We start from the raw sequence: 15,867 nt of genomic DNA on the forward strand, positions 1-15,867 counted from the left end.
TATAGTTACAGTTTGGTTATTCCAAGAACCACAAATACTTGTCATTTTATAATTTCCAATTCTTTAATTCTTTTTCGGCATTTTTCCAAAAAAAAAAATTCTGAAAAATGTCCATCCCTATTTTGAATCAAAATTGAGGACTTTTTATCATTTTAGTCTGAGTTTGGATCTGTTTTAAGCACTGGCTTAAGTTACATAATGTAGTACCATTAGTGACCAAAACATGTTGCTAAAAGTTGAAAATTTCTTTGCAGTTAAATCCAGACGTAAACGTCTTCCAAAGAAAATTCGTGAACGAAGTGAGAAGATGCGACGAAATGGAGAGAAAACTAAGATACCTGGAGAAGGAGATCAAAAAGGACGACATTCCAATGCTGGACACGGGCGAGAACCCGGAGGCACCACAACCTAGAGAAATGATCGACTTGGAGGTGGGTTGAGTTAATTACCCACTTAAAACTTTCCACAAAAACTGTATTTTTAAGGCCACTTTTGAAAAATTGGAAAACGAACTGCGCGAGGTCAATCAAAATGCGGAAGCTTTGAAGAGAAACTTTCTGGAATTGACTGAACTCAAACAGATCTTACGTAAGACTCAAGTGTTTTTCGACGAGGTAAGTTTTTATGAAGTTTGTGGTTAAACTATTGTTTCAACTTTGAATTTTGTTCACCTAGCATGATAGTGTTTTCTGATTTTTTTTTTAAACAACTCTATGGGAGCTTGAGTTTTCAGGGAGTTGTTTAAAATTTTAAGAATGTCAGTGTTCAAATTTAATGCTCTCGAAAACTTCAAACTATTGTTTTTTTATAATTATCTTTTATTATAGTAAGATGCTGTATTTGTCAAAATGTTCAGAGAAAAAAAAACTATCGTGTGTTTTGATTGAGTTTTTGCAACTTTTGTAATGACTGACCATGTATTTATTGCTCTGTGTAGGAACAGAACCAGGACGCGGAACTTACGCAGCATTTCATATTTTTGTAAGTTGTGATGGTTTGGTTGGTTTTTTGCCCCTCCGACCTAACATTTTCAATACAGCATCTTACTTGTTTTTTTTTTGCATGTTCTTGGTTGTTTATTTTCCTTTTGTCGGTTTCCACCCTCCCCTTTTTTGATGTAACATAATATCTTAACCAGTAACCTTTTAACCATATTCTTTTCGACAAACGAACCGTCCTAAAAAAACGTTCAGGTGAAGTGTTTTTTTTTTAAAAGCAATTAGAGGACTTACGTGCATTTTTTTTACTAATTTGGTGACACCAGTGGTGTTTCAGAGACGCTGGACTCGTATAGGTTTATTGCAATTATTTTGACTCGTACAGCCTGGTATCACATTGCATATTTGTTTCTACTCTATTTCCCTGTGTTTTAGTTTAGTTTTCGCGTTTTTTTTTTGTGGTGAGTGACGGGTGCTTTGTTAGAGTTTAGTGCTGTCACCAATTTGCAAATCAAGGTTCTAATAATCTCAAAATAAAGCAAAAAGTTTTTGTAAACTGTAGATTTTGAAACCAAAAATTGAAGAAACATTTCACTGCTGAAGGAAATAATCGAGATGTTTTAAAATTTTTGTTTTTTCAATTTTCAACACTCTGTAACAAATGATGTGATGTCGCCATGTCAGGATATAACAACCAAAATACTTAATGTACTGAGTTGAAATGCAACAATTCTGCAGTGCTCTTCTTCTTCATCCAAGAAAAAAATTATTTTTTTGTTCCTTAAATATTGTCAAGCGATTTTTGTTCGAAATTTTGTTATTTCCGAATACTACTTACACAGTTATAGGTCATGTAAGAAGTTCAAAAATGAGCAGAAAATGTTCAGAGCTTTAGTTTGTGAGATTCAGAAAAAAATAACATTATTAAAATCTTTCATTTAACTTTTATGCAATTTACTTATTCACCAAGTTTTCTATGAAAACTGTTTAAAAATGGCATTTTAGTGATAAAACAAAGGACAGTTTTGAGCACATAACGTGATTTCTTTTTCAAAAATTAGTAACGGTTTTTCAATTTTTATGCCTAACAGTTTTTATGATGATATTCAGCCAGTTTAATAAAACACTTTTATTTCACGGTTTCATTGGAAAAGTCCTTCAGGGGATGGGATAGAACTTAAAAAAACTAGGAAATTCATATAAACATCATTTAAATTCTTTATTGTTTTTGAGTTACAATGTCAAAAATATATTGCCAAATTTATTTTCACAGATAATTTTCTAAACAAACCTCATTAGCAATGCAAACTTTTTAGAATATTTAAAGTACTTCCAAAAAAGAGTCATATAAATAAATGTGTTTCTCTGCGACTATCACATAACTGAGTATATGGTAGTTGAATAATGGTATCAATTCCATATTTCATTGAATTCTAAATTGTTGGCTAATCAAATCATTCCTTGTTTATTATGCACTCTTCACAGCTAATCTAGTCATGTGGGGGTTAAGACCGTTGTTTACCGTTTTCTAAACTGGCTAATTGGTTGGTAAAAAATGTATACAGATATGGAAAATTTTATATTAAAACTTAAAAAATAAACTTTGTAAGTGACATGCGTCAGTGTGCCAATTGAGAAGATTTTAATTAGACTCTGATAAAGTGAATGTTGAATGACTCCACATCCGTTTAGGCACATTGGCACATGCTTCTATTGGTTACGGAAAAATCTTACATTTTCTGAAATTCTTATTTGACAAACTAAAACTAACAAAACCAAAACAAATTATGCTAGAATGCCGGTAACTTTGGTGACACTTAATGTACCATTTTTAGGAACCGCCTTCCGTACCCAACACAGTTCTAATGTAGGATTTATTCAAAATTCTACTTCCGTTTCAAAACTTCAGCCATGTGTTTCAAAAAGATTTCCAACAAACCATATTTAGATTCAACTCTGTTTTGATATCGTTCTAAGTCAATGTTTACAAAAATTTGCTGCTTTATTTACTTTTGCACTTCAAAGTTAATACAACGCATTTTGGAAACGGTTTAAGCGAAAGTCAAAGGCGCGTTTGAGTTACTATACATTGTATAGTGATGGCTTTCCGTTTGTTATGGTAATATCAGAACCTTGATTGTTGTTATACTTCCTAGCGTACAACTCTTTTGAGTAAATAAGATAGCGTGGCAGATTTCGAGTACAACCTTTTAAAAGCTAATTGATGCTTTTTCAAGCATTATTTGAATGGATGACGCGCAGTTTCTGCTAAAAATTTTTAATTAAAGAAAATTCAGTTCTTTTTTAAAGAGTATCTTGTTGAATGACTGAAAATAGGTTGTTGTAACTCACGAGGGTGTCACGAGGTTTGGTTGGGTTTTTAGCAATGTTTTCATAATAAGAGAGATTAATCGACCGAACATTAATTTACGACGTCATTAAATTTCAACAATTTCACGATGGTTAAATAAATTATTTACTTTAAATAACCGCTCAAGGCTGTAAATTAGGTGATTAACAATATTGATCGGCAGTACTCGTTTTTCGATTTGGGTGTATTAATAGCTTAGCGGGTTTGATTAAATTGTCCTAAATTGAATAACTGTTTATCTATTTTGCAATCGTCACATGTTGGCACAAGACCGACCGACTTGCTAATTCTTGCGTACACAATTATACGTCATTCGACCAGTTTATTGAACTTAATTAGGCACACACAAAGTTTGCTCTCATCCGCAAATTCGTTTGTTATAATCGAATTGAATAGTTTTGCAATTTTGTCTAACCTAGAGTAATTTCACGTCTATTAACCAAACGCGCATGTTTGCCTTAACAACTGGCCAGATATTGGGACCACATAGACTGTTGATGGTGTAATAGCACCTGAAATCAAAATATTAGCTTGAAAGCATTCTTCTAGTAACTAGTAGTTCAGCAGATAATTTGAATTTTATGGTTTTTATAACACAATCTTAATTTATATCAAAACAAGTCAATTAAATTGGAAATATAGCTGACTTACTATGACTACTAGAAAAATGTTTTTAGGATGAAAGTTGTAGACATTTGTAAGCTTGAGAAGATAAGATTATTTTGGTTGTCTGTAATTTTTAAAACTCATTTAACCGATTTTTTTATCTCTAAAGAAATTCCTATGCTGACATCACAAATCTTTCCCACCTTGTATATGTAACGCCAAAATAACGTCATTTTGACAGTTGTTAATTATTTGATGATAAATAGCATTGGTGAGGTTAAAAATTCATTTTAAAATCACCATGTTTAACTACTTTTATTATTGTCTTCAATTTCACTATTACTTCTTTATGTGAGGTCTTTTTGTTGGAAATTTGCGGAGGCAACGTCTAAAATTCACATTTTTTGGCTGATGTTTTGGCAAAATTATGATTTATTTAGGGAACAAGGATATTTAAGTTAGCTCAAACACTTAAAAAATATAAGATGTTTGTATTTAGTTTACCTATTACTAAGTTGAAGTTGCAGTTTAATTTTGATATCTTGCATTTAGTTCTTCGCTACCACCGTTTTTCTATAAATTCTAATTTTGGCTTAATTTTACAGTAGTAATTAATTAGAGCAGTTTTTACCTCAAATTTAGTACTTTACAACTTTTTGTGGCAGTAAGAATATGACAAAAAAGTTGTGAATGTGCCAAAGAAGCACATTTGTCTGTTATTTCTGATTAACACGAAAATGGTGGTAGATACTAAAAAAATGTAAGATACAAAAATATATCAAAATTGATCAAGGAATTGCAGAAAAAGCTCCTTAGACTTCAGTGGCGGACCACAAAATAGTTTGGGGTGGATACATGAGAGGGTTTGTTCTAATACAAATCATTCACAAACTGTATACATTCTTAGCGCCATAAACACAGTGAACCATATAAGCTCCATGGGGTTCTACGTTCCTACGTTCCAAAATTGAGCAAAGATTCTTGTAACTTGAAACTTGGAACATCATTTTTGAGATAACGAATCATCCTGTATAGCTTCTCAATATAGTTGTTAATAGAGAAACGATAAAACCTGACAAACAACAGTCTATGTACCCCAATATTGTGGGCCCCTATAAAAAGCTTGCCGGGGGCTTCGCTATCTATACGTTGACATGCCTGGGGCCAAATCCGTTGTTTTCTTGCGTATCTTAACCCTGTCGCACCCCCGGGGGGGCTTTGCAATGTGTCGCCAGGCTGAACACCAGGCCTCTGCCCAGATGGCTGATCCGGCGCGCGAGGAGGAGCAAGTCACCCTGCTCGGCGAGGAAGGGCTTAGGGCCGGCGGTCAAGCCCTCAAGTTAGGGTTAGTTTCTTGGATTTCTTTTAAATTATTTTTATTAGGGTGATTCAATTAGTGCTTTGGGAACGTAAGAGAAAATGTCCAATTTATAGTGTTAAAGTCGGTAATAATGAAGGAATAACATTTCTGTTTTGAAAGTTTACTACCTGTTTGCAACTGAAGTTATCTGTTTAAACTCAAAAATCAAATTGACCGTAACATATACACTGTGTGTAAAAAGTCCCTGTATATAAAATGGGTAGAAGATTGTCAAATCTACATTTTAGAATTGATTGGAATTATACAAGGTGCTCCATAAAGCAAGTAAATGTTTTCTTTAAAATAGCACTGTATTGTTAATGTTTTGTTTTCTTAATCTGCTGTAAACTTGAAGTCAAATTTCTATTTGAAAATTTTTTGAGAATAGCTGGTATATTACTTCACATTTGTTTTGAATTCTGTTTTTTTTTATTGTCAATAGTTTCAGGTTTCGTTGCAAACCCCTTATTCTTCAGATAAGGTGGTAAGCACCATTTTGTTGGTACCAAAATTGCTTTCTATGAAAAGTAGACTTATTAACAGATTTTAAATTATGATTATTAGATATTAATTTTTTCAGAATGCTGCTTATTCATCGAATAAAAATGTTCATTTGAGCAATATCAACAATTTTAAAATGTGATGTAAAAATTACCGCATTTTAAGAAAATAAATCAAAATCAATACATTTATGTTAAAAAAATCCCGCTTTGATACATACTTACTTTACAGAGCACCCAAACTTGGGATTTGGAGATGTTATGTGTTAATTCTGTATTTCTTATTTTGCTCCTTAATATGGGTTTTTCGTATTTTGCATTTGATGGCGTTACAATGTAAATTTTTTAGTTGTATTCAGGGTGTCCCGTGACGAAATAGGTAAGTTTTGAAGATTTGGTAAAAACATAGTCAGCATGCCCAATCCAAAAAAAATTAAATATTTTTAATGTTATGACACTTCCAGTTTTACCGGAAGTAGGTAGATGTCAACTTATATCAATATTTTTTAATTCTCTTATCAATTTCAAATATTTTTCAAGCAAATCTGTCTTTATTTGCAACGGTTTTCGAGATATTGTCGTTTGAAAAATGACATTTTTACATTTAGGAGTGTCATAGCTCCTAACCAGAATGAGGTGGAGCAAAACGGCTTGCATATTCGTATCTTAACTTTTTGAGATCTATTGCGTGATCATATTGGAAAGTTTGACAGGTGTACATTTTTTTACTTTTATAAAATTTAAAAATGTTATCAAATAATAGATCTCAAAAAGTTAATAGGTATAAGAACATGCAAGTCGTTTTGCTCTGTCTCATTTAGGTTAGGAGCTATGACACTTTCTTCATTCAAATCTAAAAATGTCATATATAGGTTATGTTACATAAAAAATATTTGAAATCGATGAGTATTCAAAAATACATTAATATAGGTATACGGTGTTCCATTTAAAGAGAAGATGGAACATTAAAAATATTTTAGTTTCATTTGGCATGCTAATTTTACTATGTTCCTATTGATAATTTTTCTTATATGGATTGATATGTTTCGTCATGGAACACCCTGTTTATAAATAACTGTTTTACAGTATGAGTCCACTGGATTCATTTGCTGTGCACCGTTTTATAGTGTAGAAAGCAAACATGAGTTTCCAGCATCTTGTACAACATTGTTGCGGTACAAATGTATCCAGTAGACTCGTACCTTTACGTCAAAATAGTGTTTTCATTTTGGAAAATTCAAGTTTTTAGGATTCACTAAGCATTTCGTTTTATCGGGTTAGTTCCTTATTTGGAAGCTGAGTATTTTTAGGTTTGTGGTTTTCTTGTGAATCAGATAATATACTTGTTTATATCACATATTTTGTAATTATCACAAATCGATATAGTAGCTGACTCTTGAAAGTAATAAGCTTAAAAAAGTATTAAAAAAGTGTTAAATTAACATGTTTGGATTGAATCTAACTTGCAGATCTAACGTCGCTTTCACATTGACTCTTGTACTATCCAAAACTATACTTGATTGTTTTTGGAAGGGACGTTTAGTTTAGTTCATATTGCGTCCAAATTGTTTAATAATAAATTACATTGTAAAAACGAAACTTCAAAAAAATCACTTTGAAATCCTAAATGCACTAACTGGATCACCCGGTATCTCACGCCGCGTACATTGTCCTCCCTTCAGTTTTAATGGCTGGGAGGTCCTGTACATTGGCTATAAAAGGTCACGTTTGGATCGATTATGCATTGGCAACGTTACCAAAGAACAGGAAAGTGTCCCTCCTTGAGGTTTTACTGTGTAACACAACAGGCGAATGACTAACATCCTGTATTAACAAGCAACCAAGCCAAATTATCCGATAACTGCGGTTAAGTGGTAATCTCGCTGGTATATAGAAAAAGCATCTCTACCCGGAATTCCTGTGTTTACCTTTTACGTTTCGACATCTCATTGAATCAGTCAAGGTTGACCATTGTAATTGAAAAATACCTTGTATTAGAGATATTCATTGTTGGTGTTTAAGATAATATTATGTCGTTTGATTAGGTTGCAAATTGCAAGAAGTAATTACCGATTCGATTGTTTTTACACTAACTACCCATTATATGTATAAGTAGTTTTAAAGTGGTCTATTGTTCAGTAATACTACAGGTAGTAATATCAATAATTATTACCTTTAGAGAGATTAAAATAGCATTAAAAGATGTGTATGATTATCTTACTGAGAACGTCACCAACTCGTTAAGAAACCAGCAGCAGGTATCGGATAATCTGGCACAATCAACACACCAGCTTTTGAAAACAAAAACACCGGCAATGTTTTAGCACACTAGAGTGATAATGAAGATTTTAACCTATCGTTTGCAGCACTACGCGTTCATGACGGCCGACAGCGTGAATTACCGGAAAACGTTGAGGCAAGAAGGTTATTCTGTCTGTGTCGTATTGGTGATTTTTTATTTTAACCCTTTAGAGACAAAAAGGCCACACCACAATTTATGTTACTGTTGTTTGTGGTGTGGTGTCAATCACCACAATAACATTTAAACCACAAAATAGAACCTCGTAGATCGTGTTTGCTGTCGCTGTCTCTTTATAGCTGTTTAAGGTTACATTCTCTGAGCCACTCAGTTTCTCTAATCGGGCCTTTATTTAGTTAATATGATAGCATGTCACTGGATCGTTAACTCAGTAAATTGTGATGCGACAAGTATACGATTAGCACTAACCGCTCGCGCTGTTTTGCATGATTGGTTGAGGGGGTTATCGGTAGTTGGACGATAATTTACTACTTTAAACCGGTAATAAATGACGTCCGCTATTACTACCGGTTTAGTACTCTGTACTTGATACTTGTAAATGTTTGATTAATAATAATAAAATTCATTTCACGCATCGACAAACTGAATAACCTCCTCGCGGAGGGTTGTTTGGTGTCAAGGCGTCTTTGCTTTGCATGGTTTGATTACTAAAATCAGTTTAATGGGCTACGTTGCATGGTACTCTGTCGAAGCGTTGTATTGTTTTTTTTTGTACTTTTTGTAATCCGTATTTATCGAATTTGTAGTGATGTTCATGCTAGGTGTTGTTGTTTTTGATTTAGTATGCTTTCTGACTGTTTGCCTTCATTTGTTGTTTTAATAATGAAACATAGCCGTTACAATTTGGTATGCAACCACATTATATGAAGCCACACAAGAATATGTATTAAACGGGACAGATCTGCAGTTGCTGCAATATAGTGTTCAACCATCTATTAACACTGTCATTTTTAACCAGATAATTTTCTTGTAACGTGGATTTAGGTCATTAATATGGCACTAACATAACTGGATTCTACTTATAATAATTTTGTGTGTAGTGTAATTTTTGTAACTTACCAGCACTAGTAGGAAACATTCCAGCACATCCATCTTTGATTGATTTCAGTGCCCTTATCCCTCAGCGAAATGAAATGCCATTAATATAATACTTGATTATAACCCTAAAAAGGGAAAGTTACTCAACATACTGATTTTTGACAATTATTATATTACAGTTAAAAAGAAACTAATAACTAATATCTGGTTTTAGTTTGCAATATGGTGCACTTCTTTAGATTATTTTCTGTGTTTTAGTGTAAACGGAAGTTTAATGCTAGAAATATTTGAGGATAATTAAATGATTACAAACCATTTTTGTGGAATCGACTAATTGCAGTAGCATTGCCATCCGCATCATCTAGTACAGGGCAAACCCCTGCAATTGGTGGTTACGTCATCGTGTACTTCATTATATTGAAATGGCCAGGTTAAAAAAACATTAATCAAGTTTAAAATAGCACTTTAATCAATTTTGCATACAGTGTAGCACAACGAAAAGATACGTACCCTTAGTTATGACTTTCCTGGTAGATTTATTTAAAAAATAACACTTTTTTTAGTGGGAATTATTATCTAAATTTAACTTAATGTCAGTTTTAAATATTTGTCATTAGCAAGCAGTTTTTCAACCAAACAGTGATTTCACTTTAATAGAAGTAGTTTTCCTTGTTAATTAACCTTAAATGTTACACATAAATGTTAGAATATTAAATTTGATAATGCCAGAACCAACAATGTCTGCAAGTTAAAAATTCTATAATTATAAGAACTTCATATACTGCAACAAAACAGCTTTACTTTCATTAATATCAGATTTCGTAATGAAAAAGTGACAGATAATGTGTATTTTATATGTTGTTTTTCAGGTGACAGTGACAGTTGGTTTAGTTAGTTTTTGTTTAGATAGTCTATGTTGTGTCACGCAGATATACAATTCAATCCAAGACGACAACCTGACTTAATAATGTCAGTTTTGTCAATTGAATGTAACAGGTTGTTGATGTAACCTCCATTTGCTCTGGTTAAAACTGTATGAGCTTAGTTCGGGTTTGTGAAGCTGAGTTCTGTACTAATTGTGTTCCAATCTTATACAGGGTGGTCCAGTTTTAAATGTCAATAATTCACCAATCCATAGCCAATTAAAAAATAAGTTGACATTCATTATGTCATTTTCCTGAAAAGTGCTTCCTAAGGAAAATACAGTCCTTCAAATTTCTGTTTAAAAAATCGTTTTTTTTTTTGTCATAACTGTCAGACCGTTGGAGCAATATTGATCAAATTTGGAACAAGCACTTTATTACACGTTATTACGGTCAAAGACCCAAAACTAACCCAACCCAACTTAAAAATTGTATTGGAAACGGAAAATTCACTTAAGAAGTTTAAAAAATATTATTGTAGCCAGTTTTCATAGTTTCCAGACAAACTGAAAGACTTTAGTTTTGAAAATTGACTTTTCATACAAATCGAGAGACTTTAATACTGAAAATTGACTTGTAGACATAAAAACTACTTTTTCAAGAATTTGTTACTACAAATTCATACATTTAAACCTTAAAAATTGACTTGAACCCCAAAATGTGACTGAACTAATGAAAAGTGACATCAGAAGCTTAAAATTTGCATTTGAAGTAAGTTTTCATAATTTGAAGACAAATTTCAATATTTTAGTCTTGAAAATAGTCTTAGATGCAGCACATTGACATTAGATTCATGAAAATTGTCTTGAAAACGAACTTTTCGTGCTTTTTACTTTGCTTTTCATTTTCTTCGAATTCTGGACTATTTTTAGTGCTTCAAAACTACTTTCAGCTTAGAAAATCGAGTTTCACGACTATCTTCACCAAGTTATTGACATAGCAATCTTAAAAAACAATTTTTACATTCTTCATAGACTTAAAATAGCATTCCAAGCTTTGTCACTATTAAATCGACTTCTAGACACCTCAGTGCTAAAAATTCGGGTATTTCTTAATAAACTAGACTGTTTTTCGTGTTTTAAAGCTGTTTTCAGTGCCTCAAATCGAGTTTCAAGACTATCCTTACAAAGTTTTTGACTTATCAGGCCTAAAAGCCAGTTTGTTCACTGACCATAGTCTTGAAAATGTTATTTCAAGCTTCTTCACTATTAAATTGACTTCTGCACTCATAGGTGCAATAAATTGTAGCATCTCTAAGAAATTCAGACTGTTTTTAATGCTTTTTAAGACTGAAAAATCGAGTTTAAGACTATTTGCAAAAGTCAAGTTTCTTCAGTAATAAAAGTAAAAAATGTTGGTACCAAATGCTACAATAATACGTCTTGAGAACTGATTTTTAGAAATAAAATAGTCCGAAAATTTAATTTACTTCTAGACTTGGTGTCCAGTCCAGAAAATTGAGTTGTACACCAAAAAATTAATTAAATCTTGAAAATATACTTTTGCTGTAAATAATAGTATATATATAATATAATAATATTCAGTACAAATTTGGACTTTCACAAGTCTTGAATGTTCAGTTTTAAACTATAAAACGATTTTTTAAATGGAAATTTGGAGGACTGTATCTTCCTTAGGAAACGTTTTTCAAAAAAATGACATAATGCAAGTCAACTTATTTTTTGATTAGCTATCAAATGGTGAATTATTGACACTTAAAACTGGACCACCCTGTAGAACAATTCTAATGACTTTTTATTCATGTCACAGAATGTAAGGATTGAGATTTGTCTTACCTAAGTTATAAAAATGTGCTAGAGAAGGATGAAGACTAGAAGGTTGCCAGAATAGGGGATTTTCTTTTCCCCAAAAAATAGGAAATTTGTTTTTCCTTGAGGTATTTTTAGGGTATTTTTCGGGGGATTTCTCGTGAGGAAAAAATATTTATCAGGAGACTAACTCGGGAAACCACCTGTTTTGAAACAGTTCTAGTTAATGAGAAACGCACTATACTTTTAAAATCTGTGGAAGTAACTAAAACTTTGTATTTCAGTTTTGCGTGCACAACAGTGTTCTTGAACGGTTTTCTCAGTTATTACTATTCTTTTCATAGAAACGCTGCCTTGAGGAAAAAAAGCAAAAGTTTTGGGTTACATTTTGACGTTTGAACGAAACTCCTAGTGATCACAGGCACCAAGTTAGGAGTCAAATTGTGATACTTTCAATATTTTTAGTACAGTTACGCCGTTCAAGTGAAATATCTCAGTTATTTGTAATTTTTGAAAATTGTGTGAATTTTTATATTTACAGTCTACATTTTGACGTTTAAACGACATTTCAAGTCATAGTAACCAAGTTAGCACATGTCAAATAAGGACACCTGTCATCTTTAAAGAAACAGAAGAGAAGTGACAGTTTAAGGATGATCTTTATTCGAGATCTGTGATGGTATTGTTGATGATTGGACTGTTCTGCCTTCATATTAAGTTTATTTGAAGAGATAAACTGAATTTTTATCTTTTTCAATTCAGTATTATCAATTCCTGTTTAGTTTAACATATTTATACATTGTTGCTCATTTGATAGATATAGGAACTTTTCTGAACTGATTCCATAATAGTTTGTAATCAGAAATCAAAATTTACAGACAGAACAATGCAAGTAAAAAATAAAATTAAAAAAAAATAAGTGCCTAAGTCATTCATAAACTGACAATATTACTTTTTACTTGTGATTAATTGATTGTATTCGATAACAAACCTTTCATAGACAGATGATCTGCAATCAATTTGGCAATATTGAAGAGGTTGTCTGGTCTATAAGTATTGGGAATTCCGTATTGTTAGTTACGTTATATATACGTCAACAAATTTATTTATATATTTCAAAATTAAATCTATGTGTATTGAAAATTAGTTAGTATAATAATACATAATTAAGTAATAATTACTGTGTTACGAGGTAGTACTTCTTACATAACCAAACTCATGTTTATGATAAATGAATCTCACGTTTGCTACTTAAACTCTAAACTATCTAAACCTCAAGACAGTTTGGTACCTTTTTATAGGATTTTGAGCTTTTTTTACTCACAATTTTACACTAATTGTTTTTAGATTCACAATGAGACTACTAAAATATTATGTACTGAAAAAGGAAGATAGTTGAAATGCTTCAGTTTTAATCAAAATATAGGTTATTTTGGAAGTATTTCAAATGGCTGTAGGTACCTAGTTGTTTATATAGTTAATTAGGAAAACAAGTCAGTATTGTACTATTTTTTTTCTTGAAAAATGCATAGTTTTGCCTTAATTGTGATGCGATGTGAAAATCTTACAAGCTATTCAGAAAATTTAAAAGATTTTTTACAACTTTGACACCCTGTATCTCCACATATCTTTGAAAGTTTTGGCATGAAGAGTACTTTGTAGTTTTAACAATATAGTAGCATATTAAAGGTTTGAGTCCACGCTTATCCACATTTTTATTTATTAAATAGCCGCCCTTAAATTATACAGGGTAGTTTGTTTTAAGTTGTACGAACTGGTTTGTACAGGCCGTCCTATATTATACTTTTATTGTATATTTCAGCAAAAGTGCTTTGAAATTTCAATGAAAATAACCTTCTCAAGATTAAGTTAAAAATAATAATTATCATACTTATTGTAACAATAAAATTTAAGCTTAGCTAAAGCATATATAATTTTACACATCAAATGATGATGAACCATCCAGAGGTGTAGAAAAGCATCAATTAATTTGTTGAACAACATTTGTCATTATTTTCCGGCTAATAAGACTATACTTTGTGTTATGAGGAAACCATATCCAACTGATTATTCATATGCAAACAATTAAATGCAATTTTAATGTCAATTATTGCATTAAGTCGTTTATTAATGAAACGTTGAGAGTGTTGAATTGATTTTACTCGCAAATTAGTTAAAACATCCATAAAAAAAGTATTTCTCCTTCAAGTACGAAGGCAAAGAACTGATAGAATGTAATTTCTTTACGACCATATTCCATGATTTTTGTAATATTTAAAATCATTTTATTTAAAAGTACGTTACAAGTCAAGGATGCAGGAACGCTAAATCTATTTTTCTGTCACTCAGTGCACATAGATTTAACCGGTTTTTACAGGTTTACATTATTTTATTTACTAAACAGCTTTTAAAACCATTAAGTTTAGCGAGCCAAGTGTTTTCCAATAATAATTGACATGCACAGTTCTGTTTAGTTATAAGTTTTGCTAAATTATGTATTATGGTAATAGTTCTGTAGAAGTTATAATAAAGCATGATTAAAATTAAAAATGCTAATATGGTTTAAAAATTATTATTCGTCTAGTCATGGAGTATTTTATATTTGATGACAATTGACTATGATTTTGACGCTTAAAAATAAAAACTCACTAAACCTTAAAGAAAATGTTTCTAATACTTTTCCCACAGGTAACAGCACCAAAAATAAGTTAATGATTGAGATTACTACAATCGCAATAATCTGCAGAATAGGAGGCTTATAAAACTTTTCTGAATGACTAACTGGTTGCATACCAAAGAAAATCGTTTAATTATGGCTTAACAACAAATCCAGGCAAGCTAAATATTCATTGAAAGGCAAAACTCTCCGAACTGTCTTCCTTATTTTATCATTACGTGCATACAACGAAACTAGTAATCCCTCTGATATTGCTAGATAATCCGCCAGGGATTAATGATGTGTCACATAATGATTCATTTGGAATACACAGCGTGGAAGATTTGAGAGTTATCTAAATCACGAACTTTGCCTTTCTCGATGAATGTTTTTGATGTAATAATAATTTAAAAAAAGCGCTGGGGGGCGTGTCACATGGGTTTGCTAATGTGTTGTGTTGTTGAGCAGCACGAGGGGGGCACTAACCCCACTGAATCAATGACGAGAGCCCTCATAAGCGAGGACACTATTGCGAGGCAGAGCGGCCCCGTGCAGCTCGGGTACGTATTTAAGTCCTCCACACCCCCATCTTTTTTTTTTTGGCTAGGTGGTACTCGCTAACACACCCCCATTTCCATCTTTTCTCTATACTGATCTCGTCCCATAAGCCGACTGCATTTAGTTGCATGATTAGTAGTTCTTCGACTTGCTGAGCTGAGGATGTTTTGTGGTTACTAACTTTGTGAAAGCCACAAAACGCTTTTTTGGACTACTTTGTACATATACAGTTCTAACGATCAAGCATTTACACTGTCATTGCAATGAATAATCACCCGCACTGTATCACATGCACATAGGTCGAATGGGCTAATTTGCTATACTGGGTGTCCAGAACGAAATTTTTCAGTACTGTAAGCTGGAGAATATTATTATTGAAAACATTGTCAGAAAACTCTGATTCAAGCCACCTAATTGGTAGATGGCTTGAATGTCAGCCATATCAAGTTAAGCTTAAAGAAGAAATATAACTGTGCACCACTTTCTGCAAAGCTTTAGACTGTATAGGGTTTTATAATTATTATTTTTTATTTAACCACCTCTGTCTCTGACTCAGTGGTCAAATTCAATCTTCTTTTATTTCAAGAATGTCGTCTGATTACCCCCGGTTTGCTTCCTATTCGTTTCTTTCTCTTAAACATACAATTAATTCAAAGGACCAACGTACTTTTCTCCACCTACGGCTTCAAGGTCTTAATAGTGTTCATCAGCTAAGTCGACTTACTGACTACTACTTCTACTGAACTGCCTGGCGGACGAGAAAGAATCTTCCCAACATTGATAATACAACCAGGTTCACTCACAAAGCAGGTGTTCAGAAAAGTCTTC

General features: G+C 32.3%; 1 protein-coding gene across 6 annotated transcripts in view; it reads left to right on the top strand.

Moving 5' to 3' along the window:
- Positions 1–15,867, top strand: part of Vha100-1 (V-type ATPase subunit a family protein Vha100-1) — a 43,897-nt gene that overhangs the window by 6,792 nt on the left and 21,238 nt on the right. For 2 of the 6 annotated variants that reach the window (XM_081995418.1, XM_081995420.1), the window contains exons 2-4: positions 255–431; positions 486–614; positions 14,950–15,041. In XM_081995418.1, coding sequence (XP_081851544.1) covers positions 255–431; positions 486–614; positions 14,950–15,041 — 398 coding nt within the window. Of the gene's footprint in view, positions 1–254; positions 432–485; positions 615–937; positions 982–5,150; positions 5,261–8,141; positions 8,192–14,949; positions 15,042–15,867 lie in introns of all 6 variants that reach the window. The other 4 variants (XM_081995423.1, XM_081995419.1, XM_081995422.1 and 1 more) reach the window with 4 other exon arrangements.

Source organism: Ips typographus, linkage group LG1, assembly GCF_016097725.1.
Source record: "Ips typographus isolate SLU linkage group LG1, UJ_Ityp_2.0, whole genome shotgun sequence".
In the NCBI taxonomy this organism is placed as follows: Eukaryota; Metazoa; Arthropoda; class Insecta; order Coleoptera; family Curculionidae; genus Ips; species Ips typographus.